We start from the raw sequence: 23,058 nt of genomic DNA on the forward strand, positions 1-23,058 counted from the left end.
GCTAGTTTAATTTTTTTTATTGCATTGCATGTTATTGTAATGTAACATTGTCTGCTGGACTTGACCTTGACCAAAATTGAGTTCATTTCTGCTTGACCTGATTGACTTTTTAAATTTCATTTATTAAACAAAAATAGCTTCAATATTCTCTGTGTGTATGAGCTTATTATCAGGATTATTATTCAGGTAAACAAGAAAGAGTAAATATGTTGATTTCGGTCTTTTTCTTGTCGATTCCTAAGTGAATTTTGCAGGTTATTGTGTAGTAAATAAACAAGGCTCATTAGATCATTCTAGAAGTTTATTTTCCATTAGGTAATGGTTGTTTCTAGAAAATTCTAATTGTGACCTGAGGTCAAGCAGAGAATTTTACCAGTCGTGCTTTAACATCTAGCACCTTCCAGTTGTATTATGTTGTGACCAGTTTGGGCTGAATTTTATTAAAATCAAATTATTGAATTCAAGTGATTATTTTCTCTGGAAATACAAAAGTGCTTTGATAAAGTTCTTGGATAAAGACATTCAGTGGAATTTATACTGAATTCAAACCTGGAATAATATTTCTGTGATTTAACAAGGGACTGTTGACACATCAGCACTCCATAGACTTTAATATACACGTCATCGCCTTCAATTTTGGATCTCTTGGGGACTTGAAATGGGTTTTATTCAGGACTTTTTATTATTAGGAGTTGATTATTAATTCTTGCATTATTTTAGGATTCAGTTCTCAATCCCATAAGTTCTTTTTCTCATTCTTCACTTTGTATTGGGAAATAAATTATTTGCTAAATTTTACAAAGCTTGTTGTCTTCGCTCTTTTCTGTTACTTTTTGTAAGAGCATAGACTCATAACATCATGTATAATCGTGTCAGTCAGAATTCATGTCTAATCATGCCTTGTTATAGATTTTATGTATAATCATGCCTGTTGCAGATCTTATGTCTAATCAAGTCCATGACAGATCTAATGTCTAATCATGTATGCCACAGATTTCATATCTAATCATGCCTGTCACAGATTTCATATATAATCATGCCTGTCACAGATTTCATATCTAATCATGCCTGTCACATATTTCATATCTAATCATATGTCACAGATTTCTTATCTAATCATGCCAGTTGCAGATCTTGTCTAATCATGTCTATTACAGACTTCCTGTCTAATCATGGCTATCAAAGAGTTCATGTCTAATCATGTCTATCAAATTCATGGTCTGATCTTGCCTTTCACAGATTTTATGTCTAATCATGTATATTCCACATTTCTTGTCTAATCTTGTTTGTCACAGAGTTAATGCCTAATCATGTCTGTCACAAATTTCATGTATTACCATGTCTGTCACAGGTTGTGTCTTATCATGCCTATTGCAGATCTTATGTCTAATCATGTCTGTCATATATTTCATGTCTAATCATGTGTATCAAAGATTCATATCTAATCATGTCTGTCACAGATTTAATGTCTCATCATGTTAATCCCATATTTGATGTATACTCTTGTCTACCACAGATTTAATGTCTAATCATGTATGTCACAGATTTCATGTCAAATGATGTCTGTTGTAGATTTTGTGTCTAATCATGCCTATTGCAGATCTTATGCCTAATAATGTCTATCACATTTCATGTACAATCATGTCAATCCCACATTTCATTTCTAATCATGTCTACCACAGATATCTTGTCTAATCATGTCTGTCACATATGTTATGTCTAATCATGTCTATCAATGGTTTGCTTGTTTGCAACTGTTTATGAAAAGTGAATGATTCCTATTGGTTGAAATGAATGATTTTTATGTATGTATTTTGAGCCAAAAACAAAAATGTGGCTAAAAATGTATAATTCTGCTTGATTGCGTAAGAAAGTATAAAGAGCAGTTAAAATCACTGATGACAGTTAGTTAGGTCTTGCTTGAAAGTGCTGACCTAACTTTTCAAAATGGTTGCAGTGGAGGCCATTCTGAAGAGCATGCTATTGCTTCTTCTTCTTGGTGGGTGGTTGAATAGACATGGGATTTCCACTGAAACATTTTGTCTGTAATGTAAATGGCATTGATCTGACCTCACAGTACAATACATATGTATGCATTATATTAATGTGTAATACAGGATGTAGGATCTGTTCATTAACTATGATCTAAGGTTAAATTTTACTTGTATTATTAATTCCTAACCATGACTACTGATTAGAACATTTAGGATTATTTGGGATTTAATTCACAATACTGTGTCTTTTAAATTTTCACGTTTTAACTTAGAGAAATATATTATTTGTTGATTTTACTAAACTTGTTGGTTTTGCTTCTTCTGTTACATAGTTAAAGACCTAGAGTCATAGCAATAATCCAGCTAATGCGTTAAACCCCACAACAACAACATCATAGCAATAATCTATTCATGATGCTTCTCCTCATTTTGGCAGTAACCTGGAAATTTATTTCAGGCATGAATTTATTGTGAGACCCATGATATGTGTAGTAAATCTGCCCAGCAATAGACTTGTTTAAAGAAGTTTCTGCACAGTACAGTTTGCATAGATGAAATAACAAGCCATCATACTCATCTGCATAAAATGCCCTGCCCATGTAATTTGTTCAGAAAACACAATTTGATTGGATAATGATTGATCATGATATACTCAACAACCAATAGGTGTTGATTTTACATCATTCACAGTAGCAAAGTGTTTTTATATACAATCTGCTCAATATATAGTCTAGCAGACTAGAAGCAAGCAGCTGGTTGATCATCATGATCACAAATTTGCAAATACATATGGGATGCACTTCATAAATATGTGCAAAAGCGTCTTCTGTGTTTACCTCAAATATAATATGTGCATATCTTACTGTATATATATATATATATATATATATATATATATATATATATATATATGCGTGTGTGTGTGTCATTTGTTTTCTCTACATATATACATATAATCATTTTTAGAAATGTATTTGCTCAGTAGTTTTATCTACATGAATTATGTTTTGTTGTATATATATATATATATATATATATATATATATATATATATATAGATATTGTCTATCTGTTAGCCTGATTATCTATCATTTTCCCCTAAGTGATAGCCAGTAACAAATGCTTTTCACCTCTTTTTCAGCCTACTCCCACCAGCAGGTTTATAGCAGGCTATGTAGGAGCTGTGACTAGTGCTGTCTCAATTGCGGTTTGTGTTCTTTCTTGAACCTGAGTGTGTTAAAAAATGTCTAATATAATTTTTAGCATCTTTGATCTCTGTTAATCATAGCTTCCTGAAAAACATCATGATCAATAGGTTACAATGACCTGCCTTTTTTGCAAAAGTGTTCTTGTTATTTACAAATCATGTTTTCACCATTTTTTGACAGATAAACATTGTTATGATTTTTTTCAGATTTTACTTTTCAGCTGCATGATATCTGCAGTGGTATTAATGGCATATGGTCAGTTTTCGTTGCTATCAAATTTTCCGGTTCATTAATTATCTGCCATCTTACATATCTTTTAAACCAGGTTCTTGTATAGTTTCTTCATTTTGTTTTCATTTCCTTACAATACTTACACTTTTCTGTGATAGTCTGATTATAAGACTTGGTGACCAGCCTTACAAATGTGTCACATATTAACAGGTGGGCTTATTATCCAACAAAGATATCCTAGCAAATATTTGCCATAATTTGATTAAAATAGGGGGTGGGATGGGGGTAGGATTATCACCAGTTAAATATGGTAAATAGATGATTTCCTTATACAAATTCCCGGAACCTCTAGGCAGTTTTGGGCAAGAATAAAACTCCACGTAGCACTTCTTGCATTGCCTTGTAGAAACACATGCAGTGTTTCTTGTATTGTATTTAAACAGTAATATTTCAGAAGCAAGGTTATAATTTGTAAATAATGTGATAAATATTTAAAATTTTTCCTTTAAATAATTCTTACCCTGTTGTCTAATAATAATATGTCTAGTGCTGTAGTTCACCTATGATCCATATTTAGCTTGTCCCTTAGATTGAAATGGCTGTTAAAGTACAGAAATTTGTTTGCATTTATACCATTTCCTTATACAGAAGCATGACAATATAGTACATTATTTAGGTGTATTAAGTTGAAAAAATATCAGTGTGATGCAAACCTCCTGCACAAAATGTCACGAGTCACTTATAGCGACTTTATATGGTGTATGTTACTAAATCACCTTAAGGGAATAGAAAAAACTCATCACACTCAAAAGTAATTAGGAAAATTTATCTTTATTCCCAATTAATTAACCTTTTACATTTGAATAAATCTGCTGCTATGAGATCACAAATCTTCTCAAAGCCTTAAAGCGGGGTGATTATTTTCTGCATTTAAAGTTTTGTGATAAAAATCAACACAAATGCCGAAAAACTAGCGTCAAATCACTTTTCAAAATTAAACCAGTTCTCGCTTATAGAAGACCCAAGAATTTGCAAGATTTTTTAATCAGAACTAAACAGACAGAAAATAAAAAATTACACTTTTCGTCATCTAAATGTAACAGACACCGGTGCTCTCAATGTGCAAACATAAGAGAAAGTACTTCTTTCAGTAGTGCTAATACAAAAGAGGTATTTTCTCTATGCGATACACTAACTGCATATCAACTGATGTGATTTATTTAATAACCTGTAAAAAATGTACCATGCAATATGTTGGACAAACACTACAACAAGTTTCTAAGAGAATGAATAATCATTGCTTTCATATAAAAAATTATAGAGATCCTCAGTTTTCCTCTAATGTTTCAACACACTTTAACACCAATAATCACTCTCTACTTGATTTTTCTTTCATGCCAATAGATATTGTGCATGGTGACATGAATAGACTCATAAAAGAAACTTATTTGATTCATAAGTTAGATACTCTGTATCCTAATGGACTTAATGCTAATGCACTATAAAAAATTGTATAATTTAAATTGATATATTGTATATCCTTTGTAACAATATAATTATATGTATGGCTGTTTGTCTTTAGTTTATTTTATTATTCTGCATTTAAAGTGAAATTCCAAAGCAGGCTTGATAGATGTTGCTAATGCTACAGTAAATGTTGGGAAGAGGAGATAATTTTGGTACTAGTACATTGTATTTCATTCAGAACTCATCTATTGATCTAAACCAAATTCCATATATGTCATTTTCTCTCCGCAGGTAGGACTAAGTGTCTTAATAAAAAAAGCCAACAAATTAAATCCAGCTACAAGAATGCTGATTCAGCGCTTTGTGCCTTTCCCTGCAGTAGGTTGGTATACTAAACTAAAATGTGCAAATATCAGAGCTTAAATTTTCGTTATTTTCAATCTTTTCAATATTGTCATATTGCTTTTCACTGAAAATTTGGTCATTAATATGAACAATTATTTTCAACTGTCTTTTGTACCAAATCAAAAAAAGCTTATAATTAAAAATGATTAGACAACATGAAGACTACATGCATAAGAGTTGGTGGTCATGGTAGTTTGTCAGGTCAGCTGATTTCAGTTGACCAATTGAACACTTAGAAATATTAAGTAGGTAGCAAAAGTAAAATGTGCAACATAATTAGTGGTTTATTCTACTAATTTGAAAATGTGATAGAAAGAGAAGCATTCAGTGCAAGCTTTGTTTCACAGATACAGTCATTATGGAGACACAACTTTCAATGTTTGTCATGAACTTAAAATTCCTGGATTGGCGTTCAGGAGTCTGCTCAAGGATAAGCAGAAATGTCACTATTACATGCAATGATATTGTGACACTAATAATAGAATGGTAGAATTTTAAAAAAAGATCAAGTTCTATTGTTGATGGCTGTTGTGTCATAAATTACTTGTCCCAAGGTTTTAAATAAAGCTAATCTTGTTTTGTTATGAATGAACAATAATAATCAAATATACCAGCATTGACATGCACAATTAGTGAAGTATTATACAATCTTGCAAATAAAGGTAATTTATACAGAAAAGTTAACAGCTTCATTAAAAAGAGATTTTATGAACAATTTTTTCCAGCGTGATTATAAAACGTGTGTTTAACCATTAAAGATTTCGCCTTCTATTTTCTTATTATTGTCGATGTCCAGAGCAGGACGTCGTACCATTCTTAGTTTTTCAGAGGTGCCTCAGTAATTCACACCCTCATTTATAGTGTGGTCTGTGTTTCTGGACCCCATTGTGCATGGGTTATTGAAGGAGGGGTTTAATGACGTTGGATTATCATCAGAAGACGTCTTATTGCATGTAATTGGGCCTAATTGAAAATGGTGCTGATCTGACATCTAGCATGACCACCAAGGCAGCCAGCTTGAAAATCATTATCTCTACAATCCTAAACAGAGTCATACTGGCTTGGGTTTTTGCCAGAAGACTTCTTATGATATGTAGCTGGTTCTAAACGAAAATGGTACTGATCTGAACTCCATTGTGGCTGTGATGGTGGCCATTTTGAAAATCTTGTTATCACTAGTCTTTCTGGATGTATGGTCATATTGAGATGAGAGCTTTCTGGATGCATGGTCATACTGAGATGAGAGCTTTCTGGATGTATGGTCATACTGAGATGAGAGCTTTCTGGATGTATGGTCATACTGAGATGAGAGCTTTCTGGATGTATGGTCATATTGAGATGAGAGCTTTCTGGATGTATGGTCATACTGAGATGAGAGCTTTCTGGATGTATGGTCATACTGAGATGAGAGCTTTCTGGATGTATGGTCATATTGAGATGAGAGCTTTCTGGATGTATGGTCATACTGAGATGAGAGCTTTCTGGATGTATGGTCATTCTGAGATGAGAGCTTTCTGGATGTATGGTCATACTGAGATGAGAATTATGTCAAAGGACTTAAAATGATGTCTAATTGGTCCTGTATAAAGTATACAGATTTTACATCTAATATGGCCACCATGGCAGCCATCATGAAATTTTTGTATCACTACTTGTTTTGGATGGATGGTCATATTGACATTGGCTTTTCACCAGAGAGTTCAAATAATGTCTGTTTGGTGCTAAATAAAAACAGTACTGATCATACAGCCAGTATGGCCACCACAATGGCTAATTTGAGAATTTTGTTTTTGCTGAACAACTTCAGGAATGGTTTCACCACTTAGAAGTTTAAAAGCATGATAGTCTTAACTTGAATTCCTGGAAGACATTAGAGGATCAGTCCCTTTGAGGGACTGTTGTTTAATTTTTTGTAGCCTCATATTTTAAGCATTGCTGTTACATGTTTTGCTTCTGTCATAGTTATTTATTTGATGGAGTCAGCATTTTTTACACATTATTTCAGCTCGTTTTATTCTGAGATTTTTGAGTGTATAGCTCTCAGTAAGAAGATGGGGACCAATGAGGTCGAAGTACACTAAATTACTAATACTTGTTTACATTTTACCAAAAACTAGAGATCCTGACACACTTTCAAAAGCTTACCTGAATAGTACGTCTCCTGTTTTTGTTTCTGTACAGTCTCCATGAGGCAGACAGAGTGTATTATAAAGTTCATTTGTTCATGTGTTACCAATTTTGTTTCTGCACAGTACTTCAAAGTTATATACCAACTACAGATATATTTTATGCTTGGCTTTCACATTGGGTAAGGAAGAACCCTATCCATTTTGTATAGCCTAAAGTTCACAAGTCATGGTCACTGTGACTGAAAGAAGATAATGGTTTCTTCACAATAACTTGGGTTCCCCACCAATTTCAAGGTCAAAAGGTCAATGATGCTGACTGATATAATAGAAATGGCTGCTATACAATAACATTACTTCTGTCCCCCACATGCCTAGGCCAAACTATATTTATGGGTTGAACTTGCAGTAAAGAAGAAACCTATGACTTTTTACTTCAGAAAGTCAAATGTCAGGATCATTTTAACTGAGAAAAATTTAAATGGTTTCTGCACAAAAATGTCAGTTATCTATATAGAGGACTATTAAATGTAAGGCAGGGTTATGATATGTCTGTCAAGGCAGGGTTATGAGATGAATGTTAAGACAGGTTTATTATATGTCTGTCAAGGCAGGGTTATGCTATGTTTGTCAAGGCAGTGTTATGATATGTCTGTCAAGGCTGGGTTATGATATGTCTATCAAGGCAGTGTTATGATATGTCTGTCAAGGCAGGGTTATGATATGTCTGTCAAGGCAGTGTTATGTTATGTCTGTTAAGTCAGGTTTATTATATGTCTGTCAAGGCAGGGTTATGCTATGTTTGTCAAGGCAGTGTTATGATATGTCTGTCAAGGCTGTGTTATGATATGTCTATCAAGGCAGTGTTATATGTCTGTCAAGGCAGGGTTATGATATGTCTGTCATGGCAATGTTATGATATGTCTGTTAAGGCAGGTTTATTATATGTCTGTCAAGGCAGGGTTATGCTATGTTTGTCAAGGCAGTGTTATGATATGTTTGTCAAGGCTGGGTTATGATATGTCTATCAAGGCAGTGTTATGATATGTCTGTCAAGGCAGGGTTATGATATGTCTGTCAAGGCAGGGTTATGATATGTCTGTCAAGGTACTCCTGTTTTCAAAGGCAGCAAGAACATTTGGTAAATGACTGATTTAGATGGACCCAAAGAATGGGCTTTTTTCAGTGTGTTCTTTCCACTATGGAAACATTTATTTCCATGTAACCAATTCAGAATGTCATCACTTAGCTTAACCATATGAATGAAAAGTGATTTTTAGTCATATTTGTGAGCTGTGTGACTTACTGCAGCTTTTAGCATATGACACTCAGCCCATTGTTATGTGCTAGGGACTTGATTTTATCATTGAGTTTGGAATTGGGTGATGACTCATATGGTCTATTATTACTAATACTGGACATTTTAGCTCATCATTGACAAACATTATTGAATGCCTGTCATGCAATGTTTACTCAGTCAGTCAAGTAAGACATATGCTAATTACTCAAAAAGAATTTCTGTATTTGTGAACAGCATCAGCAAATGTCTGCAATGTGCTTTTGATGAGGAACAGTGAACTGATAGAGGGTATAGAGGTTGTGGACCAGTATGAAAGAGTGGTTGGTACCTCAAAAATAGCTGCCAGAAGGGTATGTATTTCTAAACATTCACATGCTGTGATTATTAATCACTTATGCCATCCCTTTCCTTCTCAGAATTCTTCGCATATAGTGTTATGAGTCATTTAGTTCACCTGATTGGAGGCCATGTGAGTTTATGGTATTGACCTGAGCCTTTCGTGCATCCCATGCCCGTCAATATGAATGTCCATATTTGCTATTTTTTTTACTTTTTCAAAAATGTACTTGGGATGGCTCTTCAGGCAGTGGTGTGACCTCTATGGCAACCATACAGAAAAAATAGTTTTCAGCATCTTTAGAACTGCTGGGAAAATTTTGATAAACTTTGTCAGGAATGTTTCTCAGGACACACCCTATCAATATTGTGTCCTGAGTGGCTCACCTGGCAGTGGTGTTGTCTCCGCTGCAATGATTTGGAAAGCTTTTAACTGCTCTGACAGCCTTGTATCTGTGTGGCTTCCTGAGCAACAGTGTGGCTTCCATGGTACAAGTCATCTTCGCTAGCCAAGGTTCCAAGGTGCTTTAGAAGTGTTGTTGATTCCATGGCAACACTACAGAAAATCTATTTTCAACTGCTTCTCTCGAATGGTTGAACCAATTTTGATCAAACTTAGTAAATTAGTTTCTTATGAGTATTTTTATTAAAAGTATTTGTTGGGGTGACTACCCTAGCAATGGTATGTCTTCCATGGCAACCATATGGGAACTCTATTTCTATCTTCTCTAGAATGAGTTTGCCAGTTTCAAGGAAACTTTTTAGTGTCTGAGTTGACTCCCATATAAATGGTGTGTCTTTCTTAGCAGCAAGGTAGAAAAGTTATTTTCAACTCTTGAACAATTGAATATTTCATAGGGAATGCTTTGTTATAACTGGCTTTGGGATGGTTCTCAGGCAAAGGTGTGTCTTCCATAAAGGTGTGTCTATATTAAAAACCATATAGAAAACATGCTCTTAACATATCCAGATTGGCTCAGCCGGTTTTGATCAAGCTTGGGAGAAATGTTTCTTAGTTTATGCTTTATCATATTTTTTTCAAGGTGGCTCCATTTCCAGTTGGTGGATACCATAACAGCCATGCACAAAACTAATATTCTTCAGTAGAATGGCTGAGCAAATTTTAATTAAACTTGATGGAACATTTTGTATGAAATGAACTACCAGGTTTGTTTCCAGTGTGGTCTCTAAACTATGACATAGTTTCCATGGCAACTTGGTGGAAACATATTTTCAATCTCTTTAGATTGGCTGAGTCAGTTTTGATCAAACTTGTGGAACTTTTTCACAGGAAATGTTCTAGCTGAATTGTTTGGGATGGTTTCTATAGTAACAGTATGGCTTCCAGAACAACCTTGCAAAAAAATATTGATTTCTTTTGCAGAACTGCTGAATCAATCTTTACCAGATTGGTTGGGAATGATTCTTAGGACATGATCTACCAGAACTTAACTGGATTGGAACTCCTAGTAATGATGTGGCTTCAATAGCATTTAGGTAGAAAACCAATTTTCAACTTCTACTTAAAATTGGTAGTGATCTTCTTCAAGATATGTTGTGTCAGAATTTTGTCCAGATTGTCTCCCCTAGCAATATTATGAGTGCCATAGCAACCAAATGGAAAGCATGCATATGATACTCATCTCCCATTAAGTATTGCTATTGTTACTAACATATGTTAATTGTTAAAATAAATTCACAGAAAAACTTTATCTCCAAAACTGCCAGACCATGTCCCATCAAATTTCCTTGCAAGAACACCCTGATTTTTGAATAAAAAGGATACCAGTACAATTTATAGTTTAGTTGAAGTTGCTGAGAGTAGAAATACATTTAAACAATATATCATATGCCACTATTTTCAACAAAATACCTGAGAATTATCTTTGCATAGGAGTCCTTCTACCTTTTTGCTGCTACGTTTGCATTTTGAAACAACGTGGTTTCATACAAGTGATATGATGCCACTTGGACCTCTTGCTATTCTCATGCTATAGCAGGGAGATATTGTGACACCTTCCACCAGTCTGCCCTTCTGCCCCTTACCACATCTCCAAAATAGCTGGGTGGAAATTAGCAAACCTTCAATCATCTGCATGAGGGGGATAGTCTTTGCCTCCCCACCCCCACCCCAGGGTTCCTAGAAGAAGGATGCAAGTTAAGTGCATTCAGATACATATGTATTTTTGTACATATTTTTTACCAGACATAATATTTGTATCTTGAAACCTTGGTCACTGTCAGTTGTGGTCTTGCAAAGAGTAATGGGAGGATGAGGTTGATATATGTGGCAAAGACCATGGAGTTGGGCTTTGTGAAAGTTTGCCATTTAAAATTCTTCACATATATGATCAGTTATTTTGCAAGAGGATCTTCCACTAACAGTTCTTCTTTTACTGCTTGATATCTAGTCATGTATCTCATTATTTTGTTATGTTGATTAATTTTTCTCTCTCAACTTTTAACTAGACATTTCTTGATAAATATGAACTGGAGTGTCCAGATTTAGAGTTGGGTATCACAGACCATTTTGTTTTGCGATATGTAATTGCCTCCATATGACATGTAATTGATAGTGTATCATGATAATTGCCTCCATATGACATGTAATTGATAGTGTATCATGCTAATTGCCTCCATATGACATGTAATTGATAGTGTATCATGCTAATTGCCTCCATATGACATGTAATTGATAGTGTATCATACTAATTGCCTCCATATGACATGTAATTGATAGTATATCATGATAATTGCCTCCATATGACATGTAATTGATAGTATATCATGATAAATATAAAAACAATTCCATGTTTGCAAAAGGAACATCACTTGCATCAGTTTTGGACATGTTAAATTCCCAGAACAAAGAAAAACTATTATTTATTCTTTTAATTTGTGCAACTCCTTTTAATGATCCTGAAACAATGATTAGATAGCATGGATAAGTGTAAAACAATTTTATTATCATATTCTCATGAACCATGAACATGACAGTAAAAGAGGAGAATGCCTCTATTGAAGACCACACAACTCATGTAACTTGTTCTCTCTGGGTGCACATTTAAATATATGTACTTCACAGTTATCAGCTGTTGATAAGGTCCACATAGGACATAACTGGAAACATCACTCGGGGTCTGGAAAATTATACACAACATGAGCTGAAGTCATTTGCCAAAATATGTAAGTGTATTGAATAGAATAGCAAACACCAAGTGGATATTGCAGCTACAAGGTGATGTTTTCTGTTCAGTTTCTTGGGATATCTGTTGGATAAAATTGTCAGACAAAGGGTGTAGATTATGCTTTTTTAGTTGAATTCCTTTGTTAGATATATCTAAGTAAAAGATTGCCATTTGTCTATATTTAAGGGGAGGAGATAAAGTAAAATATATTATGCACTTTTATGAGTGGTTGATTAATTATCAGTCTATCGTATGGGTTAAGTGTACTAATATAAAAAATACTGATGTGGAACATATATCAGGTGAATCAAATATGCATTGAATATTTTTAAAAATGCTTTCAGTTATAAATAACTGCTGTCTTGTGATAGACTAAAATTCTTTGAATTTACCTTGAGTGTATGTAACAATTAGATATGTAGACTTAATGGGCAGATGGAAATAATTTGTAAACTTTATGTAAGAAGTGCCAAACTTGAGTATTTTAACAAATTAGCTAAAATAAACTCCAAGATGTCAAACCTGGAACAGAATTCTGGTGGAATATAGCCAACACATTTCTAGAACAAAATAAAAAAATCAGTATCCATTTCGGATACATAATAATCCATATTTTCACTCTAGTCTTGATAAAGCAGAATTGTTTAATAAATATTTGTCTGAACAGTCCATCCCTGCCTTCCATGCCTTTTCCTGACATCAGCCATAATAATAATATTCACATTAGTATCAGTGATGTAGACGATGTTCTTTCAAATCTCATTGTCAGTAAAGCAGGTGATAATGATAAAATCTACCCAGGCAATAATGATGAAATCTACCCAGGCAATAATGATAAAATCTACCTAGGCGAAATAATAAAATCGACCCTCGATTACTTGCAGAAGGTATTCATTTATTATTGCAGTATTTATCAGAAATGTTCAGTAATTTGCTCTGATCTTCACATTATCCATTAGTGTGGAAAGAGGCTAACAATACTCTTAGACATGAAAAGGGAACAAAAATGTTTTTTTGTTTTCAAATTACAGACCTATTTCACACTAGCTGCTTGGGCAAAACATTTGATAAATGTGTCATCAAGCACTTGTGCAGTTATCTCACAGTCAATTACCTAATTAGCTATCTTCAATCTGGTTTTAGTCAAAACAATTTGGCTCCTTTACAATTGCATGATGTGTAAAATATTTTTGCACGGCAGTTGATGAAGGCAAAGAAATCAGAGTAGTATTTTTTTATATTAGTAAAGCTTTTGACAATGTCTTGCACAAAGGTTTGATTCATAAACTCAGAAATATTTGAATTGGTGATGGACATTTGGAATGGTTTGAAAACTAACCCTAAAACATGATGCAAAAAAGTTGTAATAGAAGGTTGCTTTTCAGCCCAACAACAGGCCAGTGCTGGTGAGCTCCAGGGATTTATACTTGGACCACATTTATTTTTAGTTCACATAAATGATATTGTGACCGATAGTCAGTCCACTATAAGACTGTTTGCTGTTGATACATTGTTTTCAGTTATTGTTGAGGTCCTCACCCAGGCCATTTGTGTTTTGAACAAAGACCTACTTAAAGGTCAGTTTATGGGCTGACCAATGGTTAGTAGACTTTAATCTAAATCAGTGACCAGAAAATCTAAACAACGCCCATAACTTTTATTATTAGGAAACCACTTTTCATGAAAATTTGGGCCTAACTTGAAATGAATCCTTATCTTGGCCTTCACATATACAGGAAATATCAACAAAGGCATGGAAAAGGTTATACATACTAGGAAATGTAAAATCTAAACTTGATGGAAAATCATTAGAGCTTCTTTATTTCACCTTTACAAGACCTTTTTTGGAGTATGGGGATATTACACTGGACAACAAATTTTTACAAAAGTCATGTTACTGAAATAAAATTAGTCAATTCTTATCAATTTTTATGTGCTGAACACGAATATGACAGTCAAATTGCAAAATTGGCTCTAGTTTTTTTGTAATCTGCAAGAAATTAATGTTTACATAACGAAATGCATTCCAATAGTAAAAGGTCAACTGTAATAGCCTACCTATAAAAAATCAAGTCATTGACTACATCTTAGATTTCTTCGCCTGTCTCTTGTATAGCTGTTCGGGAGCATCTCTGAGGAGTGTCCAGCAGTAGTCAGCCAGCATTGTAGTGGACCATTTTCCCTGGTATCTTTGTTCCATTGTTGCGATATCTTGATGAAAACGTTCGCCGTGTTCATCACTAACAATACCACAGTTGCTAGGAAAGAAATCCAAATGGGAATGAAGGAAGTGAATCTTTAGAGACATATTGCAGCCAAGTTTCTTATACTTCATCAACATGTCTTCTACTAGTTCCTTATAGTTTTCTGCCCTAACATTTCCTAGGAAGTTTGTAGAAACTAGGCGAAAAGCATTCCATGCTTGTTTCGCGTCACCTTCCAGCAAGTTGTTGAACCGGTCATCTTTGAAAAGCTCTCGAATCTGAGGACCCACAAAAACTCCCTCTTTAATCTTTGCTTCGCTGAGTCGAGGGAATTTTTCATGCAGGTATCGGAATGCTGGCAAAGTACGGTCAATGGCTTTCACGAAGTTCTTCATCAAACCTAGTTTGATGTGAAGGGGTGGTAGCAAGATTTTCTGAGCCTCAACCAGAGCTGGGTGTTGGATATTCTTCTCTCCAATGGCTACATTCTGCCTGTGAGTCCATTCCTTCCTCATGTAGTGCATTTCCCTTGCTCGGCTATCCCACTCGCATAAGAAACACATGTATTTTGTATATCCTTGCTGCAGTCCCATTAAAAGGGCAACTACCTTCAAATCACCACAGAGGTGCCAGCTGTACTTGTTATACTCAATGGAATTCAGTAGCTGCCTTAAGTTATCGTATGTCTCTTTCATGTGGACAGCATACGCTACTGGAATAGATGGAAGAATGTTTCCATTGTGCAAAAGCACAGCCTTGAGACTCAGTTTCGAAGAGTCCACAAATAGTCTCCATTCTTGTGGGTCATGAGTGATTTTTAAAGCATTCATGAGGCCCTCAATATCGGAACAGAATATCAGATTACTTTCCTTTCTGAAGAAAGGCTCCAATTGCTGGTGGCGCTTTCGATATGCAGTAATTGTGACATCTTCTTCTAGAAGATTCCATTGTTGGAGTCTTGATCCTAGCAATTCTGCCTTGTTCTTTGATAAGTCCAAATCACGAATCAGGTCATTTAGTTCTTCCTGTGTTATTCTGTGTGGGGTTGATGATGCACCACAGTGAAAATCTGGATCACTGCATGCTGATGGACCAGGAGAAGAACAGGTCGACTCACCTTTGTCTTCGTCAGATGAATCAAGAGAATATTCTGCTGGAGGTTCTGGAATAGGAAGTCCCTCACCATGTGGAACTGGTCTCAATGCAGACGGAATGTTTGGGTAGACTATTCTCGACTTCTTTCGCTTCGTTATTCCGCCGGAAAGAGGAGGAACCAAGCAGAAGTAACAGTCATTTAGGTGGTTGCTTGGCTCTCTCCACACCATTGGGACTGCAAACGGCATTGATGACCTTTTGCAATTCAACCACTGTGAAAGCTGTGTTGTACATGTAGCACAGCATATATGCGGAGCCCAAGGCTTGTCTTGGTCACCAACCTTGCATCCGAAGTAAAGATGATATGCCTTCTTCACTTGAGAATTGATACTTTTCTTCTGGTTGGCAAATGTCACTTCCCCACAAATATAGCAAAAATTGTCCGCGGTATTAACACACTTTCGAGGCATTACTGTTCTTTATTGTACGTAAATGGATAAAATAATAAGTTTTATGTAACAGTAGCTTGAACTGTCTCGCACAACGTCTAAAATATTTTAAATGCTGAACCTATCTGATTGGGCTTTATATAGTACACTGCTTACGTCAGCTTCAGCAGCCGCCTGGCATTAGTATAATAGGCCTACACATGTATAGTACACTGCTGACGTCAACTTACTTCAGCAGCCGCATGGCATTAGTATTGCATTGCATCAGAAAATGATGCAATCAACTGTGGATGATGTGAGCATGATGGTATTATGCAATGTTACATCATTATTCCGGATGTTGCTGCAGTCCTACTGGAGAAATTTACACAGTGAAACGTAGAAAATGAGGTATATGAATATCTTCAAAACGAGAGCCAATACAAATTTTTCACGGTTATATTCGTGTTCGGCACACCAAAATACTACAGATTAGGGCCTTTTCAAGTCAGTAATGATTTCACTGTTGACCAGTGTTATCTAAGACCTCTCTTGGAGTATGGGGATATTATTTGGGATCTCTCTTGGTGTATGGGGATATTATCTGGGACCTCTCTTTGTGTATGGGGATTTTATCTGGGACCTCTCTTGGAATATGGGGATATTATCTGGGACCTCTTATGGAGTATGATGATATTATCTTGGACCCCTTTTGGAATATAGGGATATTAATTGGGACCTCTTGGAGTATGGAGATATTGTCTGGAACCTCTTTTGGAGTATAGGGATATTGTCTGGGGCCTCTTTTGGAGTATGGAGATATTGTCTGGAACCTCTTTTGGAGTATGGCGATATTGTCTGGGACCTCTCCTTGAGTATGGGCTTATTATCTTGGACCTCTTTTGGAGTATAGGGATATTGTCTGGGACCTCTCTTCGAGTATGGGGATATTGTCTGGAACCTTTTTTTAAAGTATGGGGAAATTGTCTGGGACCTCTTTTGTAGTATGGGGATGTTGTCTGGGACCTATTTTGGAGTATAGGGATATTGTCTGGAACCTATTTTGGAGTATGGGGATATTGTCTGGGACCTCTTTTGGAGTATGGGGATATTATCTTGGACCTCTTCTGGAATATAGGGATATTATCTGGGACTTGACTTGGAGTATGGAGATATTGTCTAGAACCTCTTTTGGAGTATAGGGATATTGTCAGGGACCTCGCTTGGAGTATGGGGATATTGTCTGGGACCTCTATTGGATTATGACAGTATTGTCTGGGACCTGTTTTGGAGCATGGGGATGTTGTCTTTTTAAGTATGGGGATATTTTCTAGGATAATTGCACCCAGTACAAAAAAATACAAGTGAAGATGGTAGAATCATTTGTGGGGCAACAACATTGTATGCTAGAATTTTAGAGGAGACAAATTTGAAAAGACTGCCAAACAAGGCACTACAAAGATAGAATGATAATGCTTTTTAAAATGTATCATGGCATGGTTCAGTGTTCACATAACCTCTAAACACCCTTCACCAGAACAAATCCATCAAAGTGTTCACTTTTCCCAAGGTTGGTTGCACAATGGGATCTTCTGTCTGTGGAAATTCAAAACAACCCTTCCTTGTACGCTTTTAAATCACACCTAAGTATGAATCTAGAAAACGTTCCAATCTGTTACCATCAGTTAGAGACAACAGCACAGTTTATGTGCACTTTGAATTGGTTATAGTTTAAAAATGGATTGTCTTTGCAAAAATCATTAGTCATCTAGCAGTAGATGTTCATGCGGTGAATCAGAAACTGGAAATATTTTTGTCTAATACTGTACAATTACGCTCAGAAACTGAATGTTTAGAATGTTGCCCAACATTACAGATATAACTTTGTTATTTATGGGTAACCCAATGCAGTTGATTGAAGTTAAATGAGGAGATTTTCAAGGTGATCCATAAGTACAGAATTACAACGTAGAGATTTTCCTGATCTGTATTTTTGTCTTCACTTTAAGTTGTTATATCTCTGGTATGTATTTGTTTATTATAAATATGTACCACCCAAGCTGAAGTTAAACGTCCTTTATCTACCCACCTCCACTCCATCAACACCAGTCTGTTTATACTTTTTCTCCCCTTTTTCACATTTGTTGATTTGCAAGTTTACAGTAAAATATTTCTGCTGTAAACACTTATAAATTACTGTAGGATATTGTAACAATATTGTATGTAGAATTTTCTTTTAATGTCTTATTATCATGTATCAGTGTCTGCAGTATTATGCCTTAAGTAATCACATCAGCCACACAGTAAATACTATTGTAACTGAGGAATTTGCTTGAGATAAGCTTATGCTTGTTGCTTACTCCTCGACACAATTTCTCGTTTGATTTTATGTACTTACCATGATGACTTCTGTAAATAAATGCTGTTTAAACCAACTTAATGTTAAACCCTTCTGGGATTTCGGACTCAGGATTTTTTTATTTATTGAATCGTTTACCCTACTCAAAATCCTTTTACAGGTTTTAAAGATAGTGTTCTGGACATTTATGTGTATTTAAAATGGTTATTTGAATTATTTTGAAGAATAGTAGGAAATCAGTAACAGAGAAACAAACATTGTTGGATCATGCATTTTTTTCTTGCACTTTCTTACAGCTTGCAATATTCTTTTTATCGTAGTAGCTAATTCCCAAACTGAAACAGCACTCTTAATGAAAATCAACCAGTACCACAAACATTTTGAACACACGCTAAAACTACTTGTGTAATAATGTAAAACATGATACATCATTAATTGCTATATAATGAGTACTGTTGTACAAACTGCCACAGACCGACAAGTTTTACTTTCAACAGTATTGTATTTCCATTAAAAAATATAACATGTATACTTGATTATAAGACAGCTTGACTTTTTAAGGCTGCTTAAAGCTAATTTCGCTTTGACTCTTTTATTTGTTGGGTGTACTTTGCAAAAGAAATTTATCCATAAATTAGTCCCAAAATTTATTAAATAGTTCAGATTAAATTTAAAAATTTAAAAATATTGAATACATCAAAACCTGTCTTGAGAGACCACTGCCTTGAAAGACCACATGTCTTATGAGACCATATTATTAATGCATGAACTAATCTGTTGTATAGAAATATGACCTCCATTGAGAGACTGCTACTACTATAAATATAGCACTGTACAGAGACTCTTTGCTACCACCTCAGCCTGCAACAATGTAGTTCAGTGTAACCTGATTTTTGTCAGCCTCATGAGAGATAACCCATCTTGTTAGGTTCTTTTACATCACACTATCCATGCCTTGTCTCTAGTTGTGCAGTACATGTGCTTTTCACAGGGAATGCTACCAAAATGGAATGTAGGTGCATCATATCTTGAATTTGTTTCACACACCCACACTTTGCCAATCTCACCTTCATTTTTTTTTCTTAGAAGCATTTATCTCTCTCAGACTTATATCATTTGTCAGCTGTGAGTTACTAAGACTAGTTTCTATTTCGGATTATGCACAGTTTTCTATATTTAATTCTATTAGCCTTTTTATATTGGAAAAAGTGAATCTAGCTAGCTACATGGGATTATAAAGGGACATAATTAAACCTTTTGTCCTAAGAGGAAATAAATACACTCTTAATGGTAACCTCCCTTTGCATTATTTGCTAGGGTAAGCTTACAATATGTAGAATCATTTTGAAATGAAGTACATGTATTCATAAAAGTTAATTGCTTAAATATTTTCTGTCAAAAATGTTTGTAGGAAATTTTTAATCATCTGTTAAGAAAAGACTTAACATTTAAAATTCAGATTACTTTCACAATTTTTTGTTCAACCACTTTGATCTTGTTCAATGTAATGAATTTCCCATGTCATAAGTATTCTCAGGGCTTTGATTTTTGTATTCATTTCATATATATATATATATATATATATATATATATATATATATATATATATATATATATATATATATATATATATATAAAATTCTTGCTTTAGAAACCATGATATTTAGTGTAAACATTACTTAAATATATTAATTATTGCCTTAGAAGCAGTGATATCTAGTGTAGTGTAAATTTTACTTAAAAATACTAATTCATGCTATGGAAGCAGTGATATATGGTGTAAACATTGCTTAAATGCACTAGTTCTTGCTTTAGAGGCAGTGAAATCTAGTGTAAACATTGCTTAAATGCACTAGTTCTTGCTTTAGAGGCAATGAAATCTAGTGTAAACATTGCTTAAATGCACTAGTTCATGCTTTAGAGGCTATGAAATCTAGTGTAAACATTGCTTAAATGCACTAGTTCTTGCTTTAGAGGCTGTGAAATCTAGTGTAAACATTGCTTAAATGAATTAATTCTTGCTTCTTAGGAGCAGCGATATCAGTTCATGTTTGTATTTATGTTATTCAGGCCATAAAGGAAACAGCACTGACTAGAGTTTTCCTGCCAGCACCTCTTCTAGTTATACCCCCAATAATAATGACAATGTTGGAAAAGTAAGTACCATTAATTGGTAGCATTTTCATAGTTGTGGCTCATATACATCACTATCGTCTTGTAATCCATTGGATCCAATTGTTCAAAAGAAAATGAAAATCCTTAAAAAAAATTTGACAGTTTAAATGCAAAAAAAGGCACATTGCTCATGAGAAGGTCCAAGAGACAAAGAGACCATGTTTTTCTTATATATTAATTCCAAGTTATCCTTTTGCATTGTATTTCTGAAGCTCCATTAGTGGAAAAGGAAGACATAACAGTCACTTTTCCATTGTTGTCATCAACAATTTGTTAACATTTTGGATACAGTTTTTCATTTGCTTGTATTCTATATAATTCCATTCATAGATGGCAAGACTATTTTGAAGCTGACATTTCATTCTGCAGTATGATTGCTGTCCCCTTTAACCTGTGGTTCAAGTCACAGCCATTGAAAATTTGCATTAAAATTTTAAGTTTAAAATTTATTTTATTTCCATATATTTCCTGAATCCCTTGACATATTTCTTCATCCTTGGGGTGAATTATTATGAAGCTCATGCATTTATTTCTGCAACAAAATTCTTCACCTCTTTGAACTTGGGGTCAAAATAAAAAAATGTTATGGATTTGGTTTGTTTGTTTGCTATATTTCCTAACCCCTTAATATTTTTTTCCATACTTAGAATGAATAATTTTGAAGGTAGGATACTTCATTCTCAGACATGCACGTTCAACATTATGACATTATGACCTTGAGGTCAAAGATCAAATACTTTAATGCTTCTTTTGAGTGCTTGACATTCATGTCTTGACCTTCTTGTTCAAATTGTAAGTATGAATTGGAATTATATATTGTTACTATTATTACATTACTCTGTTGGATAGCGTTATGCACATGTCTCTGGTTAGAATGGATGAAGCTCAGGCAGTAAGATGATTGTAAAAGTTTGAGATTTTGAAAAGGATTTGTGGGGGGGGGGTGTTTCGATCAGGAATCATAGTTTTAAGATACTTATGATCACAAAGGGGTGCACATTGCTGCTCTCCATATTAAAGTAGTTTTAAAAAATATTGGACTTTGAGTCATGAAATTTTGCACATGTTATCATGGTCATAAGGAGGTGACATGATTAGATTTTCAAACCATGATGGGACTTTGTACAAATTTGTTACACATTTTTTTAACCTTATTGACTTTCAGACAAAATCATTTGTTACACAGTTAATCAAAGACCACATTTGGTATAAAATTACAGTATGATTGGCATTTTTACAATCCCATGTAGATAATCTGATTAGATTTTAAGATAATTACATCAACTTTTCAGTGTTGTTAAATACATTTATGAATTATTTTTATGGAAAGATTTGTTATTACAAAAAGCTAAGCACAGTTTAGGGAAGACCCCCTGAAGTATGCATATGGAATTTTGTAGGTATATTTGGGTGTAGATGGCATGTTAGATTTTCAGACCATCACATTAAAAAATACAACCTTTTTAGAAACAAAGTTTCTTTTGGCACATTGTGGCAAACATCACATGCAGTAGACAAATATATATTTTTGTGTGCATTCTTGTGTATATAGATAAATAATGACCTGAATAGATTTTCATGATATTTAGCAATTTTTTAAATAATTTGACATTCTGAATTTTTCTTGATTTGGATTTTGGTCTTTGGAACCTTGCATTTGGGGATTATTTGTTCTGCAAAAACAAAACTAGTTAAAGAATATTGGAATAGGATTTCAAAGTTAAAAAGCATAAATTAATGGAGCATAACTTACCATTTGCAGGACCAAGTTTTTGAAGAGAAATCCCAGGATGCATTTGCCAGTAAATGCTTCAGTGTGTTGCTTAGTATTTGGAATGGCCTTGCCTATCGCTATTGCCCTGTTCCCCCAGTATACCAAGGTAAATGATATTGGCCACATAAACTCGCTTATAAGTTGAGTCCTTCTGCAAAACATTGTAGACCATGATCTGCTGACACATGGTAGGCTTACAGATCAGGGTCTGTGTTGTTTGCCCTGCTGATTACTCCTTGCAAACCGCATAAACCCAGATCTGCCAGTGCATTATGTGATGGCAGGTCTGAGTCTGTGAAGTTTACATTTGGACTTGTAAGCAATTATATGATTTGCTGTTGCATCTGCCTATTGACATGTAGGTTAGTATTGAAAATGTAAGTCTGTCAGGAAGATAAGAGTCTTTACAAAATATTTACCAAATCTTAATTCATAAGAAATAGCCTTTACCTTTTGAAAAATAGTTCTTGCTATAAAATAAACCTTGTAGAATGTCTCATTTAGTAACAGGGACTGTGGACGGTGAAATAATAGGGTGAAACAACAATGGTTGTTGAGGGTGAAACATTTGGGATTTTCAATGGCAAAGCAGTGGGGTTATGAAGGTCTAAGAGTAGGAACTATGAAGGGTAAAACTGCAGTGGTTATAAAAGGTGTAAAAATATGAGTTGTGAAGGGTGAAACAGCAGTGGTTATGAAGTGTGTAAAAATAGGAGTTATGAAGGGTGTAACAGTAGTGGTTATGAAGGGTGTAAAAATAGGAGTTAT

At 34.6% G+C, this 23,058-nt stretch overlaps 1 protein-coding gene across 1 annotated transcript in view; it reads left to right on the forward strand.

Annotated features, from left to right (window-relative positions):
* LOC149794958 (sideroflexin-5-like) overlaps window positions 1-23,058 on the forward strand; it is a 45,479-nt gene that overhangs the window by 16,822 nt on the left and 5,599 nt on the right. The window contains exons 7-11 of the mRNA XM_089964620.1: window positions 3,136-3,201; window positions 5,192-5,282; window positions 8,966-9,081; window positions 20,412-20,497; window positions 22,279-22,396. Coding sequence (XP_089820746.1) covers window positions 3,136-3,201; window positions 5,192-5,282; window positions 8,966-9,081; window positions 20,412-20,497; window positions 22,279-22,396 — 477 coding nt within the window. The remainder of the gene's footprint in view (window positions 1-3,135; window positions 3,202-5,191; window positions 5,283-8,965; window positions 9,082-20,411; window positions 20,498-22,278; window positions 22,397-23,058) is intronic.

Source organism: Sinohyriopsis cumingii, chromosome 7, assembly GCF_028554795.1.
Source record: "Sinohyriopsis cumingii isolate HCF-2022 chromosome 7, ASM2855479v2, whole genome shotgun sequence".
Classification (NCBI taxonomy): domain Eukaryota; kingdom Metazoa; phylum Mollusca; class Bivalvia; order Unionida; family Unionidae; genus Sinohyriopsis; species Sinohyriopsis cumingii.